Source organism: Macrotis lagotis, chromosome X, assembly GCF_037893015.1.
Source record: "Macrotis lagotis isolate mMagLag1 chromosome X, bilby.v1.9.chrom.fasta, whole genome shotgun sequence".
Classification (NCBI taxonomy): Eukaryota; Metazoa; Chordata; class Mammalia; order Peramelemorphia; family Peramelidae; genus Macrotis; species Macrotis lagotis.
Genome location: NC_133666.1, coordinates 309,472,833 through 309,490,865, shown reverse-complemented (window position 1 = coordinate 309,490,865; position 18,033 = coordinate 309,472,833). Strand labels below are relative to the sequence as shown.

At 32.9% G+C, this 18,033-nt stretch overlaps 1 protein-coding gene across 5 annotated transcripts in view; it reads right to left on the bottom strand.

Annotated features, from left to right (window-relative positions):
* The window catches only part of SMAD2 (SMAD family member 2), a 91,886-nt gene that overhangs the window by 21,661 nt on the left and 52,192 nt on the right, over positions 1-18,033 (bottom strand). For 4 of the 5 annotated variants that reach the window (XM_074202383.1, XM_074202381.1, XM_074202385.1 and 1 more), the window contains exons 3-6: positions 16,665-16,754; positions 15,312-15,505; positions 14,518-14,652; positions 4,687-4,761 (exon numbers count right to left, since the gene is read on the bottom strand). In XM_074202383.1, the coding sequence (XP_074058484.1) occupies positions 4,687-4,761; positions 14,518-14,652; positions 15,312-15,505; positions 16,665-16,754 (494 nt within the window). The remainder of the gene's footprint in view (positions 1-4,686; positions 4,762-14,517; positions 14,653-15,311; positions 15,506-16,664; positions 16,755-18,033) is intronic. The other variant, XM_074202384.1, reaches the window with a different exon arrangement.

Here is an 18,033-nt window from a genome sequence, read left to right as displayed (position 1 = left end):
ATACTCTGGCAAATTTTTGTAGGATATGGACCAAAATTGCTCAGGGAAGAAAAGCAAAGTTGGATTGTAATTTCCATTCATGAAGATAAAACAGATTAAGATACAGTTCTAGCTGAATATGAGGATTAAGGTACCCATATTTATTCATAAATTACATTAAAATTATAATTATCATTGAATTTACTTTTCTAGCAAAATAACTATGAATTAAGTTATTAAGGTTATCAGGTTAAGAATTAAAAGAATTCACTTGCTTAAAACATAGCAAGCTATAAAATAGATTTCCTTGATTTAAGAAGTAATAGTGATTATAGTGCTAGTATCCATTAGAATAAAATTTTTAACCCTTAATGTATGTATTTTGGGACAATTAAAATATTAAACTAAATAAATCTGTGATATAGTGGAAATGGAGTAAATTCTAGCTCTTTCACTTACCACCTATGTAACCCTGATAAAGTGACTCTTCTTGAGTATTAAATTTTCTTCTCAGTAAAATACAGAGTTAACTAAATGAGTGAAAGCATTTATTAAACACTTGTTATATGCTAAGCACTGTGTTGAGAATATACATATAGAAAAAAATTAGAAAGTCCCTTTTCTTAAAGACATCATCTTCTAATTAGGAACAACAGATACACGTTTAGCTGCAGTAAGGACCAAGAGAGGCCCAAGGGACCTTAGATCACAACAGTATGTCAGATGATGGTGCCTAGAGGGTGAAAGAAGAGACAAGGTGGAGGCTAAGGCCTGTAGAAGCAGAGTAGGCTAGAGCAGGAGGAACACTAAGACCTGGTGGTCTGTTGTTGCTTCACTGGAAGTAAGTAACCAGGTGACTTCTGACTCATTTAAGCACTCAAGCAACCCGGAATAGTTTTAGGAAATAAGCTGAAGAAGAAATACCAGGGAAAAAAGAGAATTGTCCTGGGAGGAATAGGAACAGAAGAGTATCTTCTTCTTCTTCTTCTTTTTGGAGGGGAGGGGTTTTACAAGGCAATAGATGGGTTAAATGACTTGCCCAAGGTCACACAGCTAGGTAATTATTAAGACCAGATTTGAACGAGGATCTTCCTGACTCCACAGTCTTGCTCTATCCACTGTACCACTGAGCTGCCCTGAGGGTTATTTCTGCCTTCCAGTGGTCTCAGCTAAATTCTAGGCACCTGGGGGTAAATGATCTCTTCCCTTTGAGCTCTAAAGCTATGAAATTAAAATTTACTCCAATTAAAAACTAATTCATATTTAAATTATTGAACAGAAAAACAGTTCCAAGTTTTTTCTACAAAAATGTCCTTTTTATTATGCAAACAAATATAAAACTTTCATATTTTAACAATGAATTTTATTTTCATTTATTATACCCAATATCATATTTGGGAAAAGTAAATGATATTTTGGTCATTTGTCAAAACTGAAGTTTATAAGAATCTAAGAGGTGAGTTACTTCTTAGTCAATATTTTAACAATATAGTTTAACATAAAATAGTTTAATGAGAAAAATAGCAGGCCAAGCATCATCTTCAATACCCATGGATATGCACTTACTTACTTTTATAACTCTAAATTGTACTTTGTTTTGTTAACAATTCTTTGAAAGCATAATTCCAGCTCTATCAATATGAAAATAAATTATTTAATGATGGCTTATACTTTACCTTCCTTTCTCAGTTTACTTGTAGATTACTACAACATTACATTCTATTATGGGTTTATTTACGTAAGGTAATTTCTGATCTGAGAAAGCTTATTCTTTACTAGCAACTTACTGGGTTGTTTTTTTTTTTAATATGTGATCTATGACAGAATAGCATAAGGATTTGTGAAAACTGTCTTTAAACTCCCATTTTGCTGGCAATGAGCACTCATTAACTTTATTTTATTTTCTATCCACCTCTTATCTCAGTAAATAATATCTATTTGCTGAAGAAAATAGTACAGTGATAAATATAAAGATGCTATGATGCTGTACAAAATGAGATCTGAGTATTAGAAACTATTATTCATTTTAATCTTATTTACTCCTTATATCCTCCAGTGGATGTAAAACAAAGACAAAACAATATTTTAATCTCACCAGTGCAGGGATAAACCAGTATCCAAAGATGATAATTCTGAATTAAATTGATGATGGATACTTTACATTCCCTTAAATTTACCCTAAGTGGCTACAAAAAAGAGTCAGTCAATTGCAATGGTCTTTCTCTATACTATATTACTACTCCTTCAGATCATTAAGGAAAGCTTGTGGTCTAGCTTAATTGATGGCAACTTGGGTTTGTAGCCACTATATAAATATATCAAAGAAATTGGCCTAATTGTATCCAAAAAAAAAAAAAAAAAGGATGAAAACTGTCCAGAGTACAATATGCAAGGTTGGAGCATGTCTTTATTTTAGTTCATGTACATCAGAAATCTAAGAGTTAAACTCCCTTACTTTCTCAGATTATCTCTGCAAATGAATAATGATTTAGATCTAGGACTGAGTTGAAGAGATTATAAACTAGATTCCACTAAAGAAGCTACCTATGATCTCATAATCTACTCATGATCTAAAACTTTGCTGAACATAAACCCATCTGTTTTTTTCAACATTCATATTCTTCTAATATAGTAAAATGAACCCTTAAAGGATTCTCATCTAATAAGCTATCTCTAATGCATATAGGAAAGTTAAACAAGATTATATGATTCCTTCAGTAATCTTGAAGTCTAACATCAGAGATCTCACATCATGAAAGATACAATTTGATGAGTAGTCCATGGAATAAATTCCTCAATACAGGTCTTAAACTGGCATCAGTCCAAGAAATGAAAAGGAACAGAGATCAGTTCACTTGGGAAATTATAATGTGCTTTCAATGATGTTCAAAGTGCTTAGTGATACAAAAACTAATCTGTGCTCCTTAAAGCTAGGAAGACTTTGAGTTCAAGTTCCACTTCTGATACTTACTGGTTGTATATAAGCAAAATAACTTCTAATTCTAGACAACTTCCTAAAATTATACATGAAAAAGGTATCAAATCTAAATTGATAAAAGTTTTCTTATCTAGGAGTTCCCTACATAATAAAATCACAGGTTTAACATCTATCCCTTATATGATTGCAAAAATATGGAAAACAGGACCTCAGAAAAGACAAGTTTTCCCCTAAGGAAAAAAGGGGGTAATAGAAAGCTGTATGATGGATAAAGTTGTAAGATATTACCAGAGATGAGTACCAAGTGAGAAATGTTATAAAAGACATCATCAAAGAGATATATAATTAGAAAAGGAAATGAATCAGCATATATTGAATGAAGTAGGGAATAAAGGTAGACAGTCTTGAGTATTGCACCTCATCATCTGAAAAGCTCTAGCGTATTTAAGAAGTACCTCTGGAAAGATGGACAAAAAGTGCAGAATAAGAGAGTAGACTCATCATCTTTATTGGTATATATCAATGACATCATAGAACCAACAGTATTCTCTCAGCTATGTGGCTAATTAAGGAATGTCAACATCTCAAAATAAGGAGTAATTTAAAAAAATAGTGAAATGCTGTTCAGAGTATATAAATATGCTGCACTATGTTATCAACTATGACTTGTAAGAAGTGGCAACAAACATTTTCAAGGAAAATGTGATGTCAATTTTGTGTCAAAGATTAACTCTAATTGCTCTAATGCAATCTCCAAAACATTAAAATGCTTTGAGTTGGGGGCAGCTAGGTGGTGCAGTGGATAGAAGCACCAGCCCTGGAGTCAGGAATACCAGAGTTCAAATCCAGTCTCAGACACTTATTAATTGCCTAGCTGTGTGGCCTGGGGCAAGCCACTTAACCCCATTGTCTTGCAAAAAAACCTTAAAAGGGGGGGGGGCTTTGAGTGTTACATGGAGACACTATCAGGGAGTTATGAAAAGTCCAAGAATAAAAGAGGATTAGAAAGTTTTAAGTTTATGATCTACATGACTGAACTTAGAACTTGCATGATGAATATCTAAGTTTATCAGGGGCTATTTTAATTTTCCAAGAATTTTAACTTCAGTGACAACTGTCTACCATTTATTTAGGCTATTGAAATATAAAGTGAGTGATGATAAAAACAGAATCTTTATTCCTCAGGGATAATTAGGGTTTTCTGAATCACTAATCATAGTAATGCAGGAATCAAGTCTTCAATTCTACTAAAAGGCACACTAATTTCTTTCTTAATCTCTCTCTCTAGAAAAAAATCAACTTTAGTTACACTTCTTTAAGACCAAGTATCCCTATCTTGCTCAGGCTGGTAGTACAAGGACTACTCACAGTTATAGTCCTACTCTCCCTCTTTAAGGCAAGCCTACTTCTAGGAACTTGCCATATTCCATATTAATGCCAACTATAATGTAAACATCCAACTGGCTCAGCCTGGCATCGGACAGAATTCCTAGGTTCAAAAAAATCTGAAAACCTCTTCAGTAGCAGGGATTATAGGTTTGTATTACCATACCCAGTTAGAGCTAACTTAAACCAATTTCAGGTTGTTTGGAGATGTAGAGAAGATAAATTTTTATAAACATAAAGGCATGTGTACACATACACAAAAGCTATGCTATTAAAAAACCCTGAAATTCTATGCAAAATTCTTAATTTATTTTAAGAAGTGGCTTGATCTCTTCCATGGTATTATCCATGCCAATTTTTTCCAAAGAAAAAATTTTAAATACCTGTATCCATACTTTGGTTTAATTGTTGATCACTTGTTTCTCCATCTTCACTGATATACCCAGGGGGTGGTGTTTCTAAAAAAAATTTAAACACATCAGACATATCATTTGAAATGTACCCATTTCCTCCTATTAGATAACAAACCCCTCAAACAGTAATTGAGACACCATGTATTCATATAACAGGACAAAAATAGGTTCCTGTCCAAACCTGTCAATGAAATGTTTAATTTATTTCTTCAAAAGGTCAAATTCACTGCTAAAAATTTTACATCCCTGGATAATTACTGTAAGTATATTCTCTGAGTCAATATCTGTATTTCATCAGCCCATACAAAAGTTTTTCTTACTAATAGAAAACTGAAAGCTAACTTATGTTCTTAAAAGGTGATCAATAGAAAAATATAGGGAATTCAGACAGTTTTTTAAAATATTTACAATATTAAAAAGATATTAATTCTTCATATGTTATTTGAGTTTTTTCACAAATGACCTGAGTTCAGTCTGAAAAGCTATCTCTCTAGTGTTCTTTCAAACCAATAGAAGATGAAAAGAGACAGTTTTAAGATTCACATAAGAAAAAATACTTCCTAACATATCAAGCTATCCAAAAAGGAAATGGGCTAGCTTGTATTTATTCTCTCTGATCAAAGATATTCAAACAGTGCTTGGAACACCCACAATTCAGGGGCCAAACTGATTCACATCATTTTTTTGTTGTCCCATCACTTCTGCCTTTTATAATTCTTTATTTCTGTAAACACTTAGCTCAAGCATCACATTTTTATTGTCCATTAATGATTCCCCCAACTACTACTACTGTTTTCTCTCTCAAAATTAAATCATATTTAATTTTACATAGATCTGTAAGCACTTGCTTATGTGCATGCTGTCTCCCCTGATAGCTCCTTGTCAGTAGGGACATTCATTTTCTTCTGAATCTTCATTGCCCAGCAAGATGGTAAAGGAATTCCTTTCCAGATATTTGGTTAACTAAATGACCACTGAGAGTCTATAAAATTCTTTTAATGACTTCCAAATATTTAGAATAGAATTAAATAACTCTGAAACACATAAGACAGAGGCAAAATGATAGATTAGGTAAACATATGTCATTTTCTTTGTGACCAGGAAAAAATATTTTCCATTAAAAAAAACCCTAGCTAATATAGCAATTTCAATTTTATGTGATAATCAGCAACAGGTAAAGTTTTTTAAGGGAGGTAATTTAAGGGAAAGCATAGCCATAAAACATCTATTTCCTAAAGAAATCTTAACTCCAAATATCAAAGAAGAAAAAATTATGATCAACAACAAAAAAATTTGCTTTGAATTTTCTAATCCATAAGCCTTATACTTCTCTTTGGTAATAGACTTTAGCCCTTTAATAAAATTGTAATGTTAGCACGTAAATAAAATTTTCTTAAGATAATATTTTGATACTCTAATAAGAAAAAGGTAAAACATATCCATTAAAGTAATTCTAGAAACAGATAAACTGAAGATACTTTTATTGCAAAAAGTTAATTTAAATAGTTAAGTTTTATAAAACCTTTTATTTATAGCTAATATAAAATCAAATCATTGACTGCTCTTTTCCTACTTTCACCAACCATTCTTCCTTAAGCCAATCTTCATCTTCATCGAAAACCACAACACCTCCACTTCTTTGTTTCCTCCCACATCATCACATCTACTCTCACCGCATATTAACTTCACATTCTGATCCTATGGTTCACCAGTTCAAAAAAACACTCTTCTGTATACTCGAATCCACATGGTACAATGGGGGGAAAAAAGCACTAGATTGGAATCAGAATACCTACAGAACAAACCCTCCTATTTACATTAACAACTGTGTGAATTTAACTGGATGATCTCTAAGTCATTCCAGTTCCAAATCAATGATCTTCCCTATTCTAACATAGCAGTCATACCATCCCCATCCCCAAACCAGGATTTTATATATATATAGATAGATAGATAGATATAGATATCTATATCTATATCTATATCTATATATATATCTATATCTACATAGATATAGATATATATAGATATACAGATATATATATAGTACCATCTGCCATCACAAATCCTACTGATGTACAATATTAATCCATACTTCTGGAAGTCACCCACCTATATATGCTAAGTGGGTGTACTACAAATTTCTTTAATCTCACTTTAATTTTTTTATTGCTTCCTGCATAATTCTTTCTCTCGATACTACTACACTTTTTGTAGTGATATATCCAAATCTTCTTTTCCTCCCTCATGTCTCTTATACAAACCTTTTTACTTTTCTTGAAAAAAAAAATCCGTATCTGAAAAGTTTGGGTGGCATTTCTACTGGTCAAAGTCAATACCTCTACTTGTGCTCTTTTATCCCCTTCTGTCTCATCTGGGAATGTTCCCATCTCTCTCCACAATCCCCTCATTCATCAAATACTTCCCTGGTATCTCTAAGCATTCTCCAGTCTCCCCTATTCTTAAAAAAAAAATATGATCCAGTCCTCTCAAGCTATTGTCTTGTACTTCTCTTTCATAGCTAATTTTCTGGCCATCTATGCTCTATTTCCTCAACTTCCATTATTTCTCAATCTCATGCAATTTGGTTGTTGTCTTCACCCTTCTACTAGAACCATTTCCTCAGGTTGCCACCAGTATCTCATCAGTTATATCTAATATCCTTTTCAGACTTTATCTACCCTGTCTCTATCTCTGACATTAATTCCCTACTGCAAAGATTTGTTTTCTTCTCTTGGTTTCTCTTTCCTATCTGCCTACTCCAGATCTACATTCATTTCCCACCCACTAAGTATGGATATTTTTAAAGATTCTAACTTGAACCTTTTTTTCTTTCTACATTCTTTCAGTTATCTCCTCAACTCAAAATTGATTTAAATTGTTTTTAGGTAGATTCCTCAACCACACACACACACACACACACACATTATTTCTCTCTTGAAATTCTAGTTCCACCTGGCCAACTATTGATTGTTATCTCCACAACTGGGATATTCTGTCAAAAATTCAAATTTGACATATCAAAAGCAGAATTAAGTTTCTTTTAAACAATTTCTCCCATCAAACTTGTGCTGAGATCATTAACGAGAGAGAGAGAGATCCAAAAGCTAGGAATCATGCTGAATTTGTCCCTTTCCCTTGTCTCCAAGATACCAAATCAATATTCCTAAGAATTCATCTGGCCACATCACTATCCCAAACAAAAATCAGTGCATTAACTGTCTCTAGTCTAAAACAAACAAAATAGCCCAAGATTTAAAGTTTTCAATAATCTGGTTTCTACATATTTTGTCAAAACTATTTTCTAATAAACTAGGCTACTTACTCTCCCCAAATTAGACATGCCATCTCCAAAGTTCAGGTGATGCTTTGTACAGGTCTTTCCAGTTTGCCCCTTATTTTCTTTGGTTGTCAGTGTTCTCTCCCTTCTGAAACTGCTGTATATTGACTTATTTACACACACACACACACACACACACACACACACACACACACACACACACGCACGCAGAATATAAGCTCCTTGAGTGGAAATTATTTCAATTTTATTTTCATATACTAACTAGTACTCAAGTGTTTAGTCAATACAAAGGGTCACAAATGATGGGATAAGGAAAAAAATTACTGGGAAAATAGGACAATATGGAAAAATTAAATTTGAAATTGAAAATATGGACAATAAGGAAACCCCTCACATTTTATACCAAGAGAAGTTCCAAATGGAGAGAGGATAGATATAAAGCTCACATCATAAATGAGAGAAACATGGAAAAAATTATCTATTGAATTATGAATGGGAGAAAAAATCATGAGCAAATGAGACAAAGCCTTACAGAAAATATTTTTGTTATATAAAATTAAGACAATATTAAAAAAAGGAATTAAATTTTTATAGAAAACTTCTCTGATAAAGATGTCATTGCTAAGACACAGAAACAACTGATTTAAATCTACAAGATTAAAAATCATTCCCTAATTGACAAGTGATCTAAGGGTATGAATAGGCAAGTCTCAAGAAAAGAAATACAGGTTATCTACAATCCAACAAAAAAAATTTTTCCAGATTGCTAATAATAAGAGAAAGGCAAATTAAAACAATTCTCAGGCTGCATCTCATACATTTTAGAGTGGCAAAAATAACAAAAAAAATTGTAAATACTGGAGAGTTTATGAGAAAATGGGTATAATGGTGTCCTGTTGATAAATCTGTAAATGAATATAACAATCTTGGAAAGTAATTTGGGAGAATATACAAAAACTTTAACCCACCTACTCTTAAAGAGATCAAGGAAAAAGGTAAAGGTCCTATAGCACCAAAATACTCTTATGTTCTTGAATTAAGATCAAGGTTTATTTTAATTTTACTTCTTACTTCTCTCAGATTTCCCTTCATTTCTGTTAATTTGAATTTCCAATAAGTTATTCTCTATTTTGTTTCTTTAGTAAAACCTGTCACCATGGATTTAAATTCTTCTATTCTGCCAATATTTCTGCTGTGCAGGCCATAAATTCCATTTTGCCAATTCTCATTTCTTTCTTAAACAAATGAAGAACATCCTGTTCTGCTTCCACAGTTTCATCAGGTGTTTATTCATTTTTTTTTTTGGTAACATTTATTTACAGCAGCCTAAAGTCTTTTAGCTCATCTGGACACCATATTCCCTACTGTCATTAATAGCCTCTTGTTGGTTTATCTACTTATTTTCTTCCCCCTGAGAATTTTGAAAAATCTTACGTCTTTCCCTTTATTTTTCCCCTGCTTCTCACACTCTGACTCCCTCCCTTCTGATGGAAGGTTTTCTGAGACCTAGAGGTCAAAGCTGTCTCAGTTTCCTCCACACCCAAGACAATTAACAGGTCACCAGCCCAGGGTCTCTGCCTCAAAAGACTTCTGAGAAGGACAGAACTAGTCCCAAATGGATGCTGGGCTCTTTCCCTCAGGCAATACAATAGACAGCAACAATGCATAGCCACTCACAAGTATGCCCCAGTTTCCTCTGTTCCTCAATTATCTGACTGATCTCTATCCTGACACAGGACACTGAAGTAACATAGAATATTGCAGCACTTTTCCCTATTTTTGGAACCTAAGCTTAAACCTGTTGTTTAAATCTTTTAAGGCAACAGACCTAGGGGTAAAGGTACAGAATTGAATTCTGCTGCAAGCTTTATGGGTTGGTTTGCCCGACTTTGCTATTAGTTTGCTTCAAGGGATACTATTATTTTTAGTTATTATTATTATTTTAATATAAGATCCAAACATTGGAAAATTCTTAATCATTCATCATACTTGGGAGTTTGAAAAATTTCAAAATTCTATTTATGATACTTTCTAGTTGTCTTACATGGACATTTCAGGGTTGCAATAAAAAAATGAGATAATGTATGCAAAATACTTTGTAAGTTTTAAGGCAAATATACAAACAATATATATCATTATAGAAAATTCTTCAGTTCTAACTTCTACCAATAAAAAACTTAGGCTGACAATGCTAACTACATAGTTACTAAAGTCTAGATGTATGAAATAAAAGGGTTTGCTATGACTGTAAGCTCTTTGAAGGCAGGGTCATCTTTTGCCTCTTTTTGGATCCTCCCAGATTTAGCACAGAAAATGGCACAAAGCAGGCACTTAATAAATGTTTAATGATCAATTAATCATGCCTCACCTTAAAAGATTTGATTGTAATAAAAGAGCCCTAACTTAATAAAATTGAGTAAGCAAAAGCTAATGATATGAGACATAAGACATCAAGAAACAATAAAATCAAATCAAAAGAAAAAAAGAAGAAAATGTGAAATACCTCTTTGGAAAAACAACTGACTCGAAGAACTGATCAAGGAGAGATAATTTACTGGAATAATTGAATACCATGATCAAAAAAAGAAATCATATTGCAAGAAATTATCAAGAAAAACTATCCAGACAGCCTAGAACTAGAAGGTAAAACATAAACCAAAAGATAGAACACAATGTGAAATATCTCATGGGAAAAACAACTGACCTGGAAATTAGATTCAGGAGAATTATTTTTAAAACTATTGAACTACCTGAAAGTCATGATAAAAAAAAAACCCAACAACAAAAACAAAAAATCCTAGATCACAGCTAGGTGGCCCTGTGGATAGAGCACTGGCCCTGGAGTCAGTCAGGAGGATCTGAGTTCAAATCCGACCTCAGACACTTAATCCTAGCTGTGTGGCTTTGGGCAAGCCACTTAACCCCATTAGCCTTGCAAAAAAAAAAACAACCTAAAAAAATCCTAGATTATCTTTCAAGAAATCAAGGAAAACTTCTATGAAATTCTAAACCCAAACGGTAAAAGAAAAATTGAAAGAATCTACTGCTAGGTGGCACAGTGGATACAGCACCAGCCCTAGAGTCAGGAGAACCTGAGTTGAAATCCAGACTCAGACACATACCTAGCTGTGTGACCTTGGGCAAGTAACTTAACCCCACTGCCTTCCAAAAACTTAAAAAAAATAAAGAAAAGGGGGGAAAAAAGCTACCAAATGGTAGCTCCTTAAAAGAGATGTCAAAAATGAAAACTCTTAGGAATCCTACAGTCAAATCCCAAAACTCCAAGGTCAAGGAGAAAAATGTTTTAAGCAGCCAGAAAGAAACAATTCTAACATTGTGAAGCCACAGTCAGGATAATACAAAATTTAGCAACTTTTACATTAAGGGAATGAAAGAGTAGGAAGATGACACTGCAGAGGGCAAAGGAGCTAGGATTACAACCAAGAATAAACTCATTCAGCAAAGCATAATCCTTCACAAAGTAAAATTGGATAATTAATGAAAGAGAGGACCTTTGAAAAACCTAGGGCAAGTCACTTAACCCCACTGTTTTGCAAAAACAAATAAAAAAAAAGAAAGAACTTATGAGTTATGAAGAGCTCAATAAAGTTAAATGGGAATATGACACTTAATCCTTCTAAGAACTTTATCATCATTAGGGCATTTAGAAAATGTAAACATTAAAGGGCACAAGTGTGAATTGACTAGATGGGATGAAATCTAAAACAATATAATTAAGGGATAAGAGGGATATTTTGGAAGAAGGGGAAAGGTAGAATGTGGAAAATTATCTCACATAAAAGGCACAAAAGGAGCTTTTACAATAGAAAGTAAGATGGGATGGGGGGAGTGGCAGATAAACTGTGAATCTTACTGATATTGGAACTGGCTCCAAAGGTATTTTACTCTACAGGGAATTGAGAGAGGAAGAGGAATAAGTGGGTGGGGCAGACAGAAGGGAGGGCAGATGTGGTGGACTGAGTAGTTAGAAGCAAAACAAAGTGAAAAAACTTTAACAGCAAATTTATCTGATAACAGTCTCATTTCTAAAATATATAGAGATGGATCAAATTTATAAGAATAAAAGGCATTCTGCAACTGATTAATGGCCAAAGGACATAAACAAGCAGTTTTCAGAAGTCAAAGCTATCTATAGGATACAAAAGGAAAATGGAAAAAATGCTCTGAATCACTACTAAAGAAATGGAAATTAAAATAACTTTGATAAACCATCTAACACATATCAGATAGGATAATATGATAGAAAAATAAAGTGTCAAGTATTGGAGAAGACATGGAAAATGGGGGAACTAATGCACTGTTGGTGGAATTGTGAAATGGCTCAATAATTCTGGAGAGCAATTTGGATGCCTAAAGGATTATAAAACTATTTTTACCTCCTGGTCCAGCAATTCCACTCCTAGGTTTCTATATCCCAAAGAGAATTAACGAAAAAAAAGGGAAAATACCTATATGTACAAAAATATTTATAGCCGGGGCAGCTGGGGGTGCAGTGGATAGAGCACTGCCCCTGGAGTCAGGAGGACCAGAGTTCAAATCCAGCCTCAGAATACCTAGCTGTGTGATTTTGGGCAAGTCACTTAACCCCATTGCCTTGCAATACACACACACACACAGACACACATTTTACATTTTAGCAGCTCTTTCTGTAGTGGCAAAGTTGGAAATTGGGAGGGTATTCATCAACTGGGGATGGGAGAAACAATTTGTGGTATGTGACTGTGATGGAATACTATAATGTTATAAGAAATGATGAGCAGGATGCTTTCAGAAAAACCTGGATTTGTATGAACTAATACTAAGGGAAGTGAGCAGAACCAGAAGAATAGTGTACTAATTATAGCTATACTGTACAGTGATCAACTGTGAATGACTTAGCTATTCTCAGCTACACAAAGAGCCAAGATAATTCCAAAGGATTCATGATGAAAAATGTTATCCAGCTCCAGAGAAAAAACTGATAATGGCTGAATGTAGCTTGAAGCATATTTTTAAAATTTTCTTTATTTTTCAGTGGGGGGGGGGGGGTTCCTATATTTTCTTTTAACTACAGGATCAATATGGAAATTTGTTTTGCATGATTGCACCTATAAAATCCATATAAAACTGCCTTCCTTCTTGATGAGAAGGGATAGGAATTAGAAATTCAAAATTAAAAAATAATGAAAATCATTTTACATGTAAAAGGAAAAAATTATTTTTTAAAGAGTTAAACTACACTTCTTGCTTTCTCCTAGTTTAACTTCATTAACTTAATCTATTCATAGGGTCATTAAGAAGAAAGTCTCAAAAAAAGATCTTGGATCATTTTGCTACATCCCTTACTTTAGAAGAGAGCTGAAGTTGGAACTCTTAGGATCCTTACTTGGTATCAGCTTCCCTAAAGAGAAAAAAAATAAGTAGAATGGAGAAATATTAGGGTAAGAAAGAGAAAAACTGAGAATAAATATTCTACTTTGTTAATCCTTTGAATGTTAATGTCACTCTCTTGGAATTCTGAGGGTAAGTGGAGATGGAAAGAAAAAGGAATTAAAATGAGAAAGGTATCCAGGAAAGGAAAACTCTAAAGCCCCAGTATATAAAGAATTAGAATGGAGCCCATCTAATTTAGCCATTTTATTTTAAGAATGATAGAAATGAGACCTAAGGTGTTAAGTAACTTGTCTAAGGCCACAAATTTGAAGAATCTATAGGTCTCCTGACTCTTTTTCCAAAGTAACTTTATCCATAGTCTCTTACCATTTTAATTCCACGAATGTCAACATGGCTGATTGAAAGTCAAGGATATATTCAAGTTCTAGCTATGATCACGGTCAAGTTAGAACTTTTCTCACTAATATAAGAACTTACACTTGTACAGATGTGCAATTATCTGAAACTTAAGTCTCAGGAAGTTGTCTGCGAACACTATGAGGTTAAAAGATATGCCCAGGGTTGTATAACCAATTAGAATTTATCAGAGGAAGAACTTGACCCAGGGTCCTTCAGATTTTAAAGTTTACCTTCTTTCTAACTAGATCACAAATGAAATTTAGAACTATTAACAAAAAAAATTATTTAGAAGTTTAAAGCCCCATATAAAAGGCATCATTGTTTTTATACCATTTATTCACTTTTACCAATACCACTCCCACTCATCTTGAAAATCAAGACAGATTAAGATGTATCCCTTTGTTTCTTTGTCACAGTTGCAGTGGCTAATTATAGGAAAAAATATCAAAGCTAAAATTTTTCCTTTATATATTTAAAAAATTTTTAACAACAAGCTTACACATCCCAAACACCATCAGTATTACTACTACCAGTTAGTCTAAAATCTGGTAACATTAAGTGTGTGTGTGTGTGTGTGTGTGTGTGTGTATGGGTGTGTGTGTGTGTATATATATATAAAAGTAAACAAAAAATTACATAAAACTTTAGTGATTAAGAAATATAATATCCTAAGAACTTCAGGGGAATAAAAGAACAACAATAAATACCTGGTATATAATTACTCTGGGGCTCAATTCCTGCTGGGAAATTAGTGTTTTCTGGAATGGAATGGGTGTAGTCATCCAGTGGGGGTAGTTCTGTTAGAATCTCAGTATGCCGTGGCACTAACACAGGAGGCAAAACTGAAAAGTTTCAAGAAATTTACATTAATGTTAAATTTGAAATGTCAACAATAAAGCATGAAAAACTCAGATGTCATTTTATTAATACTAAATAGGCCAGTTTAACTTTGTAAAATATGCCATTAATGAAGAAATATAGCACTGCAGAGTTAAAGTTCTGACAACAATTTTAAAACTAGGTAAAAGCAATTCATAATTCAAAACTTAATTGTATACAAAGAGTGACATTAATTGGCTTTCTAGAGTTCTTCACCAGTGCTTGGAAACAATCTATTACTTGGAATATAAATCCCCTAAGGTGAAAATAAACCAGTTCAGTTAAAACAAAGTCCAAATCAATGCTGTCTAAATCAGTACTTCCAGAGTGTAACAAGAGAATATTTGTTTACACGGTCCAAGGTTTTTCTTAAAATGTCAGTTATATATTTTTCTTCTATAAATTCAAAATTTTTAAAATTATCACATTCAGGCTACCATGAAAAAAAAAATTAAATGTAAAGATATGGGCAGATTCATTTATTTTCATGTTAGAATTTTAGTTCATTATGCTTTCTCCATTTAACATTAAAATAACTCCAAATAATGAGTGGATAAATATAGCTTATATGTGTTTAATTCTAATACAAAAAGATTGAAAAAGAAACTAATAATCTTCTTACCTGGAGTCTCCACTCGCTGGTAATGGTATGGATTTACACAAACTTCATCCTTTTTAAGATTAAAAGCATATTCACAGTTTTCAATTGCTTTAAGTTCATGGTGACTGTGAAGATCTGGCCAGCGCCACAAGCGGCAGTAAATAACATGTGGCAATCCTTTTCGATGAGATACCTGTAGACGACCATCAAGAGACCTGTGGAGAGGGAGTGGGGAAATAATGGAAGGAAGGGAGAAAAGGAGGAAATTAATTTTTTTTAAAAAAAGATTCTCAGTTAAGGTTTCATTAGTATAATATGACAAAGAATGAAAGAAAGTTCAATTCTGCTAAGTAGTACAGCACAAATAAAGTTGAAAGATGTGTCCTATTTAATGAACTAGTTAAAAGCAATTAAGTTAGTAGAAATAGATGTGTCTTATAAAAATGACACAGATGTTAATGAATTCTTTAGACAAAATATGAAGTTTCATTAAATAACATTATACATATCTGTACTTGACACTCGTCCTCAACTTCTGCCTTCAGAGGATTATGCTGCTATCATGAATGCTTTTGTTTAAGGACATTTAGGAAATATTACTGCTATTAGTCAACAAACCTGACAGCAATCCAATCTGCAAGTGCTGCAGGTGGTAAAACAAAACAAAACAAAAACAAAAACGAAGAATCAACACAAAAATGAACTGTGAAGGCACATTTTTACAGTAGTGTGAGTTTGTTAAATATCTACATTAATGTGAATGCAGCCTAAACTAATATAAATTAACAGTTGTGATTCTTTCGAAAATTAACATATACTGCATAATTTCACACATAAATGCAGATGATGATAGTGATGAGATGAAAAAAGACAAACATCAATGTGCTGGAGAAGCTGGTAAGATGATGAAAAGAAGGTAAAAATAAAAATTAGTTCCCCTAGAATTAACTGTGGTATAAGGGGCTTTATAAATTACTTTACCCACTATTAATTGGTATATGAAATGATACTAAATTAAATTTAGATAAACTGGCCATTTACCAGTTTTTTAAAAAATGATTCATAAGGATCAGGCCTACTGTAGAATATTAAAGTAATAATCTAACCTCAAACTAAAAGAATGTGCATTATCAAATTTCCCATTCCTTTTAAAGAGTATTTCAGAACTAGAATTTCATTGGTCAAAACATCAGCTGAAACATTTAATGTACTTTAATTACAGGCACGCAGTTGTTTTAAATGCTATGCCATATAACTGACATAAAAGGAAACATCCTAGTAAAATTATGCAAAGCATCCCACTATGGATAGAGCCTCCAAACCCACCCCCACCCAACAAGATCTCTATGATTCGACAGAGGGCAGAATATTCACCTGGTTTGTTCAGAGAAGCTGTAAAGGCCTGTTGTATCCCACTGATCTATCGTATTTGGTGTACTCAGTCCCCAAATTTCAGAGCAAGTGCTGTGCATAAATTGAAAAACAAAAAATTGATGTGAACATGGAAGCATGGTTATTCAAAATACCATGATGTAAAACATGAAAAAATGTACAGAATGCTCCCTTCACAGAGAAAATATACAGTGCGTCACTGACTTTACAATATTAATGTTACGTAGTATATTTTCTGCATGAAGGCAGCCAATAAAATGGAACATGTGACTCAAGGTAAATTATGATTATGTTTTAAAAATGTGAATACCAAAGTTAATCTCAAGGTTAATGCCATAATGTCCATTAGAAAAGGAAAAATTTCCATCTATGGAATAGCTATACTGATAAAATGAAGATTTTATTTTACTATTCAATTGTTAAGAACTTTTTAAATTTCCAAGTAGATGCCAACTTATCTCTTTTTTAAATTTGAGAAATCTGAAAAACCTAAGGTTTCTGTAGTGAAGCATTTCAATGTTCTCTAATGGCAGTGATATTCATTTTTCAAGAATGCTGATGCTCTTTCCACTAGTCAAAAAGAAAGCAATTTTTTAAAACATTCCAATGAAAGTTTAAAATTGAAACTATTACATACCAACTAATTTTGTAACCTAGCTTGTTAATCACCATTATAGCTAAAACCCAAATACCAGTAAGACCTCAAGATTTTTTCATAAACATATAATAAAGGATATCACAGAGAATAAATTTTCATAAGGGAATCTAACAACATTATTTCTAACTTCCCACAGTTTCAAGAATAAGCCTACTTCTCAAGATGGGAACAACCAAACAAAACAATAACTCAAAAAATTACCAAACTAATCACTCAGAAAAACAAGTAATAAAATCCAATTTTTTAAAAAAGATGAAATCTATTAAGCAATTAAGGGAACTCTTATTGTCAATTCTGAGTTAATATGAAAGTGAGAGGAATGCACCTAAAAAAGTGACTAGATGAGACATCCTGAAGACCTTGACTAATTTGGTTATTATTTGACACTTCATTTGCAAAAAAAACTAAACATACTTAATAACCTAGCTGTGTGGCCTTGGGCAAGCTACTTAACCCCATTTGCCTTACAAAAACAAAAACAAAAAAAAAAAAAAACAAAAAAACTAAACACAAGGGCATCCCAACCGTGCCATGACATTCCTGACATGCATGAAAGAATTCAAACAGTCTGAATTCTTGCTTCTGACATTGTGCCAAAATTAATGCAGGAAATCTTCTATTAAGCATTTTTAAAATCCCAGTTATTCTTCATCAACAATCCAGCTTATTTATCATGAAGAATGATGTTTATCA